Below are 15996 nucleotides of genomic sequence, written 5' to 3'. Positions count from 1 at the left end.
AAATGCTCTTTAGCAAAGTGAAAAATATCCTCTTTAGCAAAGTGAATATACTATGTAACTTTGGACAGGTATCTCTGGTCCCATCTTGTCTGTAAAAAAGGGATGAGCGTTAAGCCGGGCATGGTGGCACATGTGTGTAATCCCAGCATTTGGGAGGCTAAGAACAGAATCCTCAGGTACTTAGTGAGGCCCTTTACAAACTCGGACACTTTCAAAATAAAGATTAAAAAACAGGGCTGGGAGTGTAACTCGGAGTTAGAATGATCCCCTAGTACCGCAAAAATTTAAAAAAAGGGATGAGGTTTCTCTTAAAAGTCTTATGAACAACGAAGGAGTGTTACCTAAAGTCGGAAATTCTGCCATTTTTTTTTTTTAGAACGGACTGCAAAAAACTGCAAAAGTGTTGCAGCCCATCTCAAAACTGGCATCATAATGTAAAAAAGGAAGCCATCAGAGTATTAGAGCGGCTGGTTGGTTTGAAGAAACTACAAGGCCTTTCCACGACAGCCCCCGCCCCGCCCCCCGCGCGGCGGCGTTGCCATGACAACAGGCACGCGCGGGCGGTTGCGGCTCCGCGGGTCCCCTCGGCCCCGGCAGCGCAGCATGGCGAAGGCGGCGGGCTCCTCGCCGCTGGACGACTTGGACCTGAGCGGAGAGGAGGTCCAGCGGCTCACCTCCGCCTTCCAGGACCCGGAGTTCCGGCGCATGTTCTCGGAGTACGCCGAGGAGCTCCAGGACCCGGAGAACCGGCGGCGCTACGAGCAGGAGATCGCGGCGCTGGAGCGGGAGCGCGGCGTGCGGGTGCAGTTCGTGCACCCGGAGCCGGGCTACGTGCTGCGCACCAGCCTGGACGGGGCGCGCCGCTGCTTCGTGAACGTGTGCGGCAACGCGCTGGTGGGCGCGCCCCGCGGCCGGCCGGGCCCGGGGGGCGGCGGGGCGCCCGGCAGCCACTGGTCGCTGCCCTACAGCCTGGCGCCCGGCCGCCAGTACGCGGGCCGCGGCGGCCGCTACACCGTCTACGACGTGGTGTTCCACCCCGGCGCGCTGGCGCTGGCCCGGCGCAGCCCGCGCTTCCGCCAGATGCTGGACGCCACGGCCCTGGAGGCCGTCGAGCGGCAGTTCGGCGTCAAGCTGGACGGCCGGAACGCCAAGACCCTCAAGATCAAGTACAAGGGCACCCCCGAGGCCGCCGTGCTGCGCTCGCCCCTCCCCGGGGGCGCCCCGGCCCGGCCCGACGGCGAGGCCGAGGACCCGCTCCCCGCGCCCCCCTACCCCTACCGCCGCCCGGCGGCCCCCACGCCCCCCGCGCCCTGCCCCGCCGAGCCGGCCCGGCCGCCCGCGCCCACCGAGCCCCGCTGCAGCGTGGTGCAGCGCCACCGCGTGGACCTGCAGGACTACCGCTGCTCGCGCGACTCGGCCCCCGGCCCCGTGCCGCACGAGCTGGTGGTCACCGTCGAGCTGCCGCTGCTGCGCTCGGCCCAGCAGGTGGCGCTGGAGGTGACGGGCAAGCTGCTGAGCCTCGACTCCCGGCGGCCCGACTACCGGCTGCGGCTCGCGCTCCCCTACGCGGTGGACGACAGCCGCGGCCAGGCCCAGTTCGTCCGGGCGCGGCGCCAGCTGGTGGTCACGCTGCCCGTGGCGCCGTCCGCCGCGCGCCCCCAGCCCGCCCCGGAGCCGGAAGAGTCGGCGGACGGACCCGGAACTGAAGAGTCGGCGGGAGGACCCGGAACTGAAGAGTCGGCGGTCGGACCCGGAACTGAAGAGTCGGCGGACGGACCCGGAACTGAAGAGTCGGCGGGAGGACTCGGCCCCGCCGGCGCGGCCCGCGTTTCCGCCCGCGAGGGGGACCCCGGCCCGGGCGGCGCTTCCGGCCCGAGCCGCACTTCCGCCGCCGCCGCCGCAGCGGTCCCGGAGTCCCTGGAACAGGACGTGGGAACGAGCTCGGGGTCGCCGCCGGGACTCGGGGATCAGCATCCTCCAGAAGCAGAGATCTCACCTGGGGACGGTGGCGGAGCCCCCCCGAGCACTTCATCCCAGGGCCTTGCCTGGGGGTCTCCGGCAGAAAGAGAGCGTGCGGAGGACCCGGGCGGCGAGCCCTCGGTTCCAGCCATGGGCGGCCCGGGCGCCGACCGCAGGGAGCCCTTGTGTCCTCCCCTGCAGTGTCGTCAGGATGAAGACTCCTTGACTGTGCTCGTTCAGGTGCCTCGGATTCGGCCGCAGAGTCTCCAGGGGGATCTGAGCCCCACCGGGTACAGATTGTGCTTCTCCGCACAAGACCTGGTTTATTCCTTCTTCTTGCAAGTGGCTCCGGAGAATAAGTTGAGCACCAAAGAACCCGTGATTAGCGTTTCTGCACACAATGCCGCCATAGTACTGGCCAAATCTCCAGAGAGCCATGGAAGTTGGCGAGAGTGGTATTGTGGCTTAAACAAAGATTCTTTGGAGGTAACAGTTCTTTCTAGAGCCTTAATATTTGAAATATTCCATCTCACTTCCACAATTTGCAGTTTCAGGCACCTCTCCGTTTATCTTAAAGCATTTTCCATAACTTTTCACGTGATGATGGTGCTTGTTAAGCATATTTTCAAAAAAAAAAAAAGATTTACACACATTCTCTCTGGTGGGTGGGTTTCAAATCTGCAAATTTGCCCCTACTACAATTGTTTTCGTTGAATCCATCGCCTCCGAGAAGACTGAAAGGATTTTTTTTTGTTGTTGTTGTTACTGAGGATTGAACCCAGGGGGATTCTACCTCCGAAGTATACTTTCAGCCTATTTTATAATTTTTATTTTGAAATAGGGTCTCGATAGGTTGATGGAAGTCTCACTCACTACTTGCTGAGGCTGTCCTGGAACCTGCAATCCTATCCTCCCAATACTGGGATTACAGGCGTGGGCCACCACCATGCCCAGCTGAAAGGATTTTTAGTAATTACTAGACCTCTGGAATTGATGCCAAAAGTTGAGGACGCTATCTCCCGGAGAAAAAAAACTAAGTCATATTCTCAAAGAGGTTTGTGACCCAAATCAGTTTTAAGAAATGCTCCAAAGTGCAATTGTGTGTGTGTGTGTGTTCCTGGAGGTGGAACCATGGGGCTTTTCTACTTCTGGGCTATTCCCCCAGACCTATTTTTATACTTTATTTGGAAACAGGGTCTCACTAAGTTGCTGAGAGCCTAAGTAGCTGAGGCTGGTTTCAAACCTGTGCAATCCTTCTCTTTCAACCTCCCAAGCGCTGGGATTACAAGCGTGTGCCACCACACCCGGCTCAAAGTGCAAATATTTTAAATTGAGAAATCACTTTTTTCCAAGGTTAGAAAGTAATAATAATAGTATGTTTCTGGAAAGAAAAAGTAGCGTGGTGGTTCACGCCCTTCGTCATCCCAGTATTTTGGAGGCTGAGACAGGAGGATTGAAGGTACCAGGACAGCCTTAGCAACATGGTGAGACACTCAGCAACCTAGCAAAACATAAAAAGGGCTGGGTGTAGCTCGGAGGTACAGTGTCCCTGGGTTCAATATCTCGTGCCAAAACAAAACTCATATGCAAGTATGAATCTGAATCCTATGCTTTTTCAGCTATAAGCTGCTGCTTTTTTTTTTTTGCAATCCTGAGGATGGAACCCAGGGGTATTCTACCTCCAAGCTACACCCTAGCTCTATTTTTTATTTTTTATTTTGAAACACGGTCTATGCCCGGCGTGATGGTGCACGCTTGTAATCCCAGCGCTTGGGAGGCTGAGAAAGGAGGATCGCCCAGGTTCAAAGCCAGCCTCAGCTGGTTTAAGAGACCCTATTTCCAATTAAAATATAAAATAGGTCTGGGAGTGTAGCCCGGAGGTAGAAGGCCCCTGGGTTCCGTTCCCAGTACCACCACCAAAAAAAAAAAAGAAACATGGTCTCACTGAGTTGCAGAGGTCCTTACTAAGTAGCTGAGGCTGGCTGGGAATCCTGTCTCAGTCTCCCAAATGCTGGCATTACAAGCGTGTACCACTATGCCCAGCTCCTGAGAATCTTCCTATATTGCTGTGGCTGTCCTTGAGCCTGCTGTCTCAGTCTCCCAAATACTGGGATTATAGTCATGCACCACCCCCATCCCCTGCTGAGACCAGTTTCAAAATAAAAAAAAAGGGGCTGGGGGTGTAGCTCAGAGGTAGAATGCCCCTAGGTTTAATCTCCAGTAACAATAAAATAAAATATAAAATCTAATATCTGTCATCAGAAAGGGGAAATTTAGGAAAGGGCAGTCATTTTCCTGTTATTGTTTTAATAAAAATAACTCACAATGTGGGAAGATTTTGGTGATTTTTTTTTTTTTTTGCAGTACTTGGGATGGAATCCAGAGATATTTTATCTCTGAGCTGCACTCCCAGCCCTATTTTTTATTCTTTATTTTGAAACAGTGTCTCACGTGTTGCTAAGGGCCTCACTAAGAGCTGAGGCTGTTCTTGAACTGCTATCCTCCTGTCTCAGCCTCCCAAATGCTGGGATTACAAGAGTGCGCCACCACGCCTAGCTGGGAAGAAGAATATTGAAGAGTATGTTTTAACCTGATTTTCTAGTATGCTAAGAAACATTTTAGCAAAGAAACTAAACCAAAATGGAATTAAGGCAGCTGTGTTCTATATCTTTAAGGCCGGAAGTAGAATTGGACATTATGGTCCCATCAGCTGTAATAAATGTGAAGACTAATGAATTTTTTTTTTTTTTTTTTTTTGGTGGCACTGGGGTTCCTGGAAGCCCTTCTACCTCCGGGCTACACTCCCACACCTATTTTGTATTTTTTTATTTGGAAACAGGGTCTCTTAAGTCAGCGAGGCTGCCTCTGAACCAGCGCGATCCTCCTATCTCCACCTCCCAAGTGCAGGGATTACAAGCGTGTGCCACCACGCCCAGCAAGACTAATGAATTATAACAAATCTACAGAGAGCCTGGTCCAGCAAAATGTAAAATTAATTAAGCCAGGTGCGGTGGCACATACTTGTAATCTCAGTACTTGGGAGGCTGAGACAAGAAAACCAAAGACTTGAAGCCAGCTTCAGCAACTTACCCAAGGCTCTCAGCAACTTAGACCGTTTTCAAATAAAATAATATAGTGCTGGGAGTGTTGCTCCAAGGTAAAATGCCCCTGGGCTCAGACCCAGCACACAGAAAAAAAGAAAACATAATTAAAAGATCATGACTAAGGGCCAGGAGTGGTGGCGCACTCTTGTAATCCCAGCTTTCGGGAGGCTGAGACTAGAGGATCGTGGTTCAAAGACAGTCTCAGCTACTTAGGCCCTTTGCAACAAAGTGAGATCCTGTTTCAAACATAAAAAGACAAAAAATAGGACTGAAGGTGTAGCTCAAAGGTACAATGCACCTGGGTTCCATCCCCAGGACCGCCAAAAAATAAAAATAAAAAAAAAGATAGCTGGGCGTGGTGGCTCACGCTTGTAATTCTAGCATTCCGGAGGCTGAAACAGGAGGATCCTGGTTCTCAGACAGCCTCAGCTACTTAGTGAAGTCCTTTGCAACTCAGTGAGATTCTGTTTCAAAATAAAGAATAAAAAAATAGGGCTGGAGGTGCAGCTTTGAGGTAGAATGCCTCTGGGTTCCATTCCTAGTACCGCAAAAATAAATAAATAGACTAAAACATATAATAAGCATTTACAAATATTTTTCTTCGGTTAACTAAAAATCAAATCAAGATTTTTTTTTTTTTTTGCAATAAGGCAAAGATAAATGTCTTCAAATAATAGCAAGGCAAATTACTCTAAATGTAAAATTTTTCTGTTCCGGCCAGGTATGGTTCGCCTGTTTGTAATCCCAGCATTTGGGAGGCTGAGATGAGGATCGAGGTTCGCGGCCAGCCTCAGCTACTTTAGTAGTAGGCCCTTTGCATCTCATTGAGACCTTGTTTCAAAATATGGAAGAAAAAATAGGCTGGGTGTGTAGCTCGGAGGTAGATGCCCCTGGGTTCTATCCGCAAAAAATAAATAAAATATATGTGTATGTGGTACTGGAGATGGAACCCAGGGGCATTCTACCTCTGAGCTACACCTCCAGCCCTATTTTTTTTTTATTCTGTTCCAAGGTTCACTTTTGTTATGTATTCACAAATTCAAAAATTGTAATTATGTTTATATAAAAGGACAGAGGAAAATAACTTTATTGGGGGCAACAATGAGCTGGTTTTATAAATATGTATCTTTTGGGGGGGCTACTGGGGATTGAACCTAAGGGAGGTTCAGTGCCGAAGACCAGCTCCGGCCAATTCAGGGGTTCTTGAAGGTGGTGAGGAGTCGGCAACTTGAGGAAATGAGAGACCGCCTTTTTTGGAGGCGTGACTCTGTCATTCAGAGTTGATGCTTTATTTTTATATGTTTTTACATGGAAATATTTGGTATTAACAACTTTTGGCAAAACATATCCTCAATACACCTGGATATGAAACAGCTTTTAGCAAAACATGTTTTTAGTACACCTAGGTACGTTTTGTGCTTTATCTGGAACAATTCAACCTGCCCCGATAAGCTCATATCCCAATACCGTAGTTGAAAAAAAAACACCCGAAATTAACATCATACCATTCATTCTGGTTACCTAGCCACAAAAATCAGTTTTATTCTAATTATTAACTAACAGTGGAGCTCTGCAAAGCACCTTCAAACCTAAGGCTAGCCCAAAAGTACAGAAAACAAGGGGCTTCTCCATTAGAAGGAACACAAAGATTTTAAGAGATCTTTAAGGGGCATAAAACATTTTACTTTCTATGTTTCATATTTTAAAATATAAAGCGCACAATTTATTTTCTTAAATTTTTATGCTCTTTGGTCAGAAACACCAAAAAGGGGAGCCCCGCCTGGCCAATTTCTTTATCACTCATAATAAACTTTAACTAAACTTATCCTTAACTATTAAATGTTAAACCTAATGTTTCTACTTCTAAAATTAGCTGCTAATTTTATCTGCTATTTTTGACCACTAAGTAGTCTATTAATTTATTCTGACCCAACCACCAAATCCATACTAAACTTACTCTATTTCTCTATTATACAATGCCTACATCTAATTTTATAAAATACCTATTAAGTTGTTTACCAAGAGAACTCTTTTGCTTTAGTGAGCAGGCAACCAAGGACGTCTCTGCCTGCCCAGCACTATGTAGGAGTGGCAGAGTCCTCACATTGAGCCATTTTCCAGTAATATTAACTCTGTGCTTTCCATTCATCATACACTCCTGTATAGGAAAGTGGAGGATTGGTTGGAGGTGGGAAAGTTTTCTGATGATCGCTAGTCCCCTAAGGGGGATACTACAGTTGACCCCCTAACTTTTTTTTTTGGTACTGGGGTTCCTGGAAGCCCTTCTACCTCCGGGCTACACTCCCAGACATATTTTATATTTTATTTGGAAACAGGGTCTCACTAAGTTGCTGAGAGCCTAAGTAGCTGAGACTGACTTCGAATCTGCGCAATCGTCCTGTCTCAGCCTCCCAAGCGCAGGGATTACAAGGGTGCGCCACCATGCCCGGCGACCCCCTAACTTATAAGCAACATATGGAAGGCCTTTCACAGTAGGTATAGTTTGCCTAAAGTTAACTTTTCCTTACATGGCTAAAACTTTGAGTTAGGTGTTGTAAGCAGAGGAGCAAAGAGCTCTTTTCCTTTTTTTTTTTTTTTTTTTTTTTCGGGTCTGGGGATGAAACCCAGGGGCATTCAATCTCCAAGCTATACCCCTGCCTTATTTTTCTTTATTTTGAAACCGGGTCTCACTGAGTTGCAGAGGGCCTCACTAAGTAGCTGAGGCAGTCTGCGAACCGCGATCCTCCAGTCTCAGCCTCCTGAATGCTGGGATTACAAGGGTGTGCCACCACGCCTGGCTCAAAGAGCTCTTTTCTATGTAGCTTCTTGAAAGTTCTCCCATAGTCATATTATTCTTAGTGCTATTCCCAGCACAAATCTTACGGGTATTTTCCAGTCATATTCACATCAATTTTCAGATTATTTCAAAACAGCAATCCCCATTCAAAGCAATTTTCAAATTTCATTAATATTATCATTCTTATAACTAAAATCAAGAGTGATAATGGCTTCAGTTTTGCCAGAGTCTTCCAGCCCTGCGGAATTCTCTTCCCAGCTGTGACCCTGTCATATCCACCAGTTCAGTTATTCCTGGTTTTTTGTTTTTGAAATAGGATTTCACTGAGTTGCTGAGGCCTCAAAATTGTGATCCTCCTATCTTAGCCTCTCAAGTACTGAGGCTAGTCTCTGTATGTGTGTGTGTGTGTGTGTGTGTGTGTGTGTGTGTGTGTGTGTGTGTGTGTGTTACGGCGGGGGGGGGGGACCCCAGGGGCTTTTCTACCCCGGGATATATTCCTAGACCTATTTTATACTTTATTTGGAAACAGTGTCTCACTAAGTAGCTGAGTCTGGCTTTGAACCTGTGCTATCCTCCTGTCTCTGCCTCCCAAGCGCTGGGATTACAAGCATGTGCCACCTCGCCTGGTTTCTGAGGCTAATCTTGAACCTCTGATTCTCCTGTCGTAGCCTGCCAAGTATTGGGATTATAGGCATGTGCCACCATGCTCTACAGGTTCTTTTTAAAATATATATACAATTACACACACTTGGGGCCGCTTGTATCATACTGGACAATAATAAAATTTATTTTTCCAAGGCAGCATACAGGTGTGGTGGCACATGCCTGTGATCCCATTATTTGGGTGGCTGAGGTGGGAGAATTGCAGGTTTGAAACTAGCTTCAGCAACTTAGTGAGGCTCTCAGCAATTTAGCGAGACCCTGTTTCAAAAAACAAAAGGTGTATTCATTCGAGTCACCCCTCCATGCCAGTCTGGTATGGAGCTGTACCTATCCTCTGTATTTCTATCTTTCTAATAAACTTCTTCAAATCTTCAAAAACAAACAAAGGGCCAGGTGTGGTGGCACAAGTTTGTAATCCCAGCATTTGGAAGGCAGACACTGGAGGATCTGTTCGTGAACAGACCTAGGGAGACCCTTCACAACTCAGACCCTGTTTCAAAAAATAAAAAGACTATCTGGATATGGTGGCTCGTACTTTTAATTCTAGTGCTTGGGAGGCTGAGACAGGAGGATCACAGGTTTGAAGCCAGCTTCAGCTACTTAGGCTCTCAGCAGCTTAATGAGACCCTGTTTCCAAATAAAATATAAAATAGGTCTGGGAGTATAGCCTGGAGGTAGAAAAGCCCCTGGGTTCCACCCACGGTACCACAAAAATAAATTTAAATATATATATATATATATATATATATATATATATATATATATATATATATATTAAATTATATATATAAATTATATATATACAGTGCCCCTGGGTTCCATACCCAGTACCCCCTCAAAAAAAAAAAAATTGTGTGTATGTTGTACTGGAGATGCAACCCAGGGGCATTCTACCTCTGAGCTACACCCCCAGCCCTATTTTTTATTCTTTATTTTGAAACTGTCTCACTAAACAGCTGAGGCTGGTCATGAACCTGTGATCTTCCTGTTTCAGCCTCCCAAGTACTAGAACAGTAAGCATGTGCCACCACACCTGGCATAAACATTTTAGCTGTGTGTGGTAGTGTTCATTTTTACACACAAAAAGGTAAACACTTTAAAGAGTATAACCCTGAACTGTATGAAACCTTTTGTGAGATACTTTTAAGTACAACTTTGTCAAGTGTGACCTGTGAGGCAGAATTTTTTTCCCCTTTTTATTTTAGGAAAGGTTGTTTGTCAATGAAGAGAATGTTGATGAGTTTATTGAAGACGTCTTGAGCTCTTCTTTCACACAGACAAGGCCACTAACTCCACCAGCAATTGAAGTGCTTCAGGTTTCTGAGGAGAAGATCCGAATTCAAGCAAAGGTTAAGATTTTGGTGGGATTTATAGAGTGACTAAAGGCAAAGTTAAAAGCCTAACAAATATGCCAGGCGTGGTGGCACATGCTTGTAATCCCAGGACTTGAGAGGCTGAGATTGGAGGATGGCAGGTTCATGGCCAGCCTCAGCTACTTCTGAGGCCCTCTGCAACACAGTGAGACTTTTTTTTTTTTTTTTTTTTTTTTTTTGCGGGTCTGGAGATGGAACCCAGGGGCATTCGACATCCGAGCTACACCACCTGTCCTATTTTTTATTCTTTTATTTTGAAACCGGGTCTCACTGAGTTGCAGAGGGCCTCACTAAGTAGCTGAGGCTATCTGTGAACCGCGATCTCCGGTCTCAGCCTCCCGAATGCTGGGATTACAAGCATGCACCGCCATGCCCGGCCCCTTTTTCCAATAAAGGAATAAAAAATGGAGCTGGGGATGTAGCTTGGAGGTGGAATGCCTCTGAGTGCAATCCCCTGTACTGGTGGGGGGTGGTAGCCTAACAAATAACTTAAATTCTTGATTTCTTTATGTCAAACTGTAAACAAAGTGTCCAGGTGGCTGGGCAGAATGACATTAAGACTTCTGCCAAGTGTGGTGGCCCACACTTGTATCCCAGTATTGGGGAGGCTGAGAAAAGAGGGTTGCAGGTTCACGAACTGTGCTAAACCCTCCATTATTTTCACTTGGCCTCATTTAATCCCCAAATAGCTCTCAAATTAGAACCAGATGTTTGGGAAGTTTTGAGTTTATGCGGGGTTGAAGTCTTTTTTGACTCTCAAACCATAGCGATTATGTCATAAGAGTTCATTCTTTCCAGCTGAACCAGACAGAGGTTTGGTCATTTTTATTTATAGTCTTCAATATTGAACATAAAAAGAATTTAGTAACTAGTATCACTGGCTGGCACACACATGGACTGAGGGAAGGGTAATACGGAAGAATCCCAGAAATTCAAGCAAACTCAAGCTGGGCTTGGTGGCACACACTCGGAATCTCAGTACTTGGGAGGCTGAGACAAGAGGATCACACAGGTTGAGAGCCAACCTGAGCTACTTAGTGATGCTCTCAGAAATTTAACTGAGACCCTGTTTCAAATTAAAATATAAAATAGGTCTGGGAGTGTAGCCCGGAGGTAGAAAGCCCTGGGTTCCACCCCCAGTACCACAAAATAAAATTTAAGGAAACTCAAATTCAACAGTGCTCTTGAGCTGGGTATAGTGGCACATGCTTGTAAGCCCAGTACTTGGAAGGCTGAGACCAGAGGACCACAAGTTCACTGCCAGCCTCAGCTACTTAGTGAGACCCTGTTTCAAAATAAGCAAAATAGGGCTGGAATATAGTTCAGATAGAAAATCTGAACTATAGAAAATCCCTGGGTTCAATCCCTAGTACCACATAAAAAGTCTGATTTTCAGAGGGTGAAAAATAATTTTGTTTTCAGTACTGAGGATTGAACCCAAGGGTATTCTACCTCTGACCTATACCCCCAGCCCTTTTTTATTTTGAAACAAAGGGCCTTGATAAAGTTGCTGAGGCTGACCTTAAACCTGTCTCAGCTTCTCAAAGTACTGGGATGACAGGTGTGCATCACAGAGGACAGCACAGGCTAGAGCATACTACAATTTAATTGTTTTGTTTCAAAGAGTTATTAACATGTTGTTTCTATTGATAGTTGCAGGAGTGTAGTAATCCTGGTCAGCTTCAAGGAAAGGAGAAAAGAGTCCATGAAGAATGTTACCTAACTAAAAATGTACAACATCCTCCCACTTCAACAGCTGATTCTGATTCATCTGAGGTAGTTGAAGCTCTAGACACAGATACTTGTGGTTCCATTGCAGGCTTTCAACAAGAATCTGATGGAAAATCTCAGCATCTAGAGGCAAAAGTGAAATCTGATTTTATAAAAGAAAAAAGTGTTACTTACTCAAATGAAGAAAAAGATAATTTAAATGAACCAGTAATAACCAAAGAAAAAGAATTGGATGGAGATCACACATCTTTGTTATTGAACAAATCTATAGTTCACAATATATCTGATTTCAGCAGCATAAAAGAAACCAATATGCAGGATGGTACTGTGCAGATTATTAAGGATCATGTGACTCATTGTGCATTCAGTTTTGAGAATCCTTTGCTGTATGACTTGGATTAATTGTATAGAATTTAAAATCTGAGTAAAAAAAAATGTAGACCTAAAATAGTTTATCTATTTAAAGTTATTCAACAAAATTAAATTAAATTTACAATTTTGATTCTAGTGGGGAAACTACGTTTACTTACTTTTGCCTTAGAAGTTAAAGTTTCCTTAATTATAGAGAAAAGTTTTGTATTCTTTTGATGTGTTGTTTCTATTGGAGAATTAAAATTGTTTTAATAGCTGGGCGTGGTGGTGCACGATTGTAATCCCAGCATTTGGGAGGCTGAGACAGGAGGATTGTGCAGGTTTGAAGCCAGCCTCCGCTACGTAGGCCCTTTGAAACTCAGACCCTGTTTCAAAATAAAGACTAAAAAATAGGGCTGGGGGTGTAGCTCAGAGGTAGAATGCCCCTGGGTTCCATTCCCAGCACCACAAAAAAAATTTTTTTTGTTTAAATATATGCTGTATATATTGAGTTGTGTTTACTTTTGCTTTTGTTTACCATTACTTTATTAAAGTTCAGATATTTATCAAATTTTGTTTGTCACACAAAAGTAATTCTCAAAAATGCTGAGATAGAAATAAAAATATGTGTATGAAAGTAGAATCTCAACTTTTTAAGTCTCACTGAATAGTATGAATTTATACTGTAAATATAGCTTCTTAAATATTAATGATCTAAACAGTTACAATACAGAGTTGGACATGGTGGCACATGGTTGTAATCCCAGCATTGAGGAAGCCAAGACTGGAGAATTGCTATTCGCTAACAGCCTCAGCTACTACTTATGCCCTTTGCAACTCAGTGAGATCCTGTTTCAAAATAAAGACTAAAAAATAGGGCTGGGGGTGTAACTTGGAGATAGAATGCTCCTGGGTTCCATCTCCAGTACTGCAATAAATAAATAAAAATAAAAAGACTAAAAAATAGGGCTGGCAGTGTAGCTCAGAGGCACAAAGCTCCGAGTTCCATCCCAGTACCTCAAAAACAACAACAACAAAAAATTACAATACAAATAACCAAATGAACTTTTGTTTTTTTTTTTAATACAGTACTGGGAATGGAACCCAGGGACACTGTCTGCATCAATTCTATAACTTGTGCTATTTAATGATTTTTTTGCATTACTGGGGATGGAACCAGGGGCAACTACCTCTGAGCTACACCCCCAGCCCTATTTTTTAGTCTTCATTTTGAAACAGGGTCCCACTGAGTTGCAAAAGGCCTAAGTAGCTGAGGCTGTCCACAAAGTGCAATCCTCCTGTGTCAGCCTCCCAAATGCTGGGATTACAAAGTATGTCACCATGCCTGTCTTCCAGCTGAGTTTTTAAAATTTTCAAAATAATTTCTTACGCCGGGCGTGGTAGTGCACGCTTGTAATCCCAGCGCTTGGGAGGCTGAGACAGGAGGATCGCACAGGTTCGAAGCCAGCCTCAGCTACTTATAGTGAGGCTCTCAGCAACTTAGTGAGACCCTGTTTCCAAATAAAATATAAAATAGGGCTGGGAGTATAGCCTGGAGGTAGAAAGCCTCTGGGTTCCATCCCCAGTACCACCAAAAATAAAATAAAAATAATTTCTTGGGCTGGGTGTGGTGGCGCACGCTTGTAATCCCAGCGCTCGGAAGGCTGAGACAGGAGGATTGCACAGGTTTGAAGCCAGCCTCAGCTACTTAGTGAGGCTCTCAGCAACTTAGTGAGACCCTATTTGCAAATAAAATATTTTTAAAAAGTGGGCCTGGGGCCGGGCGTGGTGGCGCACGCTTGTAATCCCTGCGCTTGGGAGGCAGAGACAGGAGGATCGCGCAGGTTCGAAGCCAGCCGCACGCGCTGGCTTAGGAGACCCTGTTTCCAAATAAAAATGTAAAAATAGGTCTGGGAGTGTAGCCCGTAGGTAGAAGGGCTTCCAGGAACCCCAGTACCACAAAAAAAAAAAAAAAAAAGTGGGCCTGGGAGTATAACCCGGAGGTAGAAAGCCTCTGGGTTCCACCCCCAGTACCACCAAAAAAAAAAAAAAAAAAATTTCTTGGCTAGGCATGCTGGAGCATGTTTGAAATTCCAGTATTTAGGAGGATGAGATGGGAGGATCGTGAGTTCGAAGCCAGCCTCAGCAACCTAATAAGGCTCTCAGCAACTTTGACCCTGTTTCCAAATATAAAATAGGAGCTGGTGTGGTGGTACATACTTGTAATCTCAGTATTGAGAGACTGAGACAGGAAAATCAGATTCATGATCAGCCTCAACTACTTAGGGAGGCCCTCCTCAACTTAGACCCTGTTTCAAAATAAATAAAAAATAGGGACAAGCCAGCCAAGGTGGCACATGTTTGCAATCCCAGCATTTAGGAAGCTGAGACAGGAGGGTCGCAGTTTGTGAACAGCCTCAGCTATTACCTAGGCCCTGTTTAAAAAAAAAAAAAAATAGGGCTGGGAGTGTAGCTCAGAGGTAGAACAAAAAATAGGGCTGGAGCTGGGCATGGTTGTGAACGCTAGTAATCCCAGCATTTGGGAGGCTGAGACAGGAGCATCTGGGTTAAATAGGGCTAGAGGTGTAGCCCAGAGGTCAAAGGCCACTAAGTTCCACCCCAGTTAACACAAAAAAGAATTTCTTGGAATTTTTTTATTGACACAAGGGATTGAGCCCAGGGGCATTCTACTTCTGAGCTACACCCCCAGCCATTTTTATTTTAAAAAGTCTTCATAAAATTTGCAGCTGGCTTCAAACCTGCGATCCTTCTTGTCTCAGTCTCCCAAATACTGGAATTTCAGGTATGTGCTGTCATGTGTATGTGCTGTCACACCTGGCCCATTTACGAATTTTAGAACAGTAATAGTCTTCCTTATTAGGGGAAAAAAAAGTGTGCCACTTTCATAATTTTTTTTTTTTTTTTTTTTTTTTTTTTGGTGGCACTGGGGATTGAACCCAGGGACATTCTATCGCTGAGCTATACCCCATCCCTATTTTCTTTATTTGGAAACAGGGCCTCACTATTTGCTGAGGCTATCCTCAAACCTGCTGTCCTCCTGTCTTAGCCTCCAAAGTACTGGAATTTCAAGCGCATGCCACCATGTCCAGCTCATAATCAATTGTTTTAGTACCCAAACTACCAGGCAAAGAGATTTTTGTGTGTGTGTGTGGTACTGGGGATGGAACCCAGGGGCCTTCTACCTCTGGGCTACACTTCCAGAGCTATTTTATATTTTATTTGGAAACAGTCTCACTAAGTTGCTGAGAGCCTAAGTAGCTGAGGCTGGCTTCAAACCTGCACGATCCTCCTGTCTCAGCCTCCCAAGTACTGGGATTACAATGGGATTACAAGCGTGTGCCACCATGCCTGGCTGAGAAAATCTTAAGGTTTTTTTTTTTCCCCCCAGTACTGAGGATTGAACCCAGGGGCATTCTGCCTCTGAGCTATACCTCCAGCCCTATTTTCTATTCTTTATTTTTTTTTTGAAACAGGGTTTTACTGAGTTGCAAAGGGCCTCACTAAATAGCTGAGGCTGTCCCTGAACCACGATCCTCCTGTCTCAGCTTCCCAAATGCTGGGATTACAAGTGTGTGCCACCGTGCTGGGCAACAAGGATTTTTTTTTTTCCTTACAAAAAATGAGAATAAGCCAGTCTTGATGACATATGCCTGTAATCCCAGTACTTGGGATGCTGAGACAGGAAGATTACAGGTTTTAGACTAGCCTCGGCAACATAGTGAGAGACCTTTTAAAAATAAAAGGGTTAGCCGGGCGTGGTGGCACACACTTGTAATCCCCACGCTTGGGAGGCTGAGACAGAAGGATCGCACAGGTTTGAAGCATGCCACCATGTCTAGCTCATAATCAATTGTTTTAATACCTAAACTACCAAAGAGAGGCCTCACCTGGCTTAAGAGACCCTGTTTCCAAATATAAAATAGGTCTGGGAGTGTAGCCCGGAGATAGAAGGCCCCTGGGTTCCATCCCCAGTACCACCACCAAAAAAAAAAAAAAA

At 45.5% G+C, this 15996-nt stretch overlaps 1 protein-coding gene across 1 annotated transcript; it reads left to right on the top strand.

Moving 5' to 3' along the window:
• Positions 1–603: 603 nt before the first annotated feature.
• On the top strand, positions 604–12029 carry DNAAF2 (dynein axonemal assembly factor 2; the record flags this gene model as incomplete). The annotated part of the gene is made up of 3 exons (XM_080707141.1): positions 604–2445; positions 9729–9872; positions 11550–12029. 3 exons carry the CDS (start codon positions 604–606, stop codon positions 12027–12029), a joined length of 2466 nt encoding a protein of 821 aa, XP_080563267.1.
• Positions 12030–15996: the final 3967 nt, after the last annotated feature.

This window comes from Muscardinus avellanarius (assembly GCF_963383645.1).
Source record: "Muscardinus avellanarius genome assembly, chromosome: 12".
Lineage (NCBI taxonomy): Eukaryota > Metazoa > Chordata > Mammalia > Rodentia > Gliridae > Muscardinus > Muscardinus avellanarius.
Note: the sequence above shows the minus strand (reverse complement) of the source record. Positions and strands in the feature narration are given on the sequence as shown.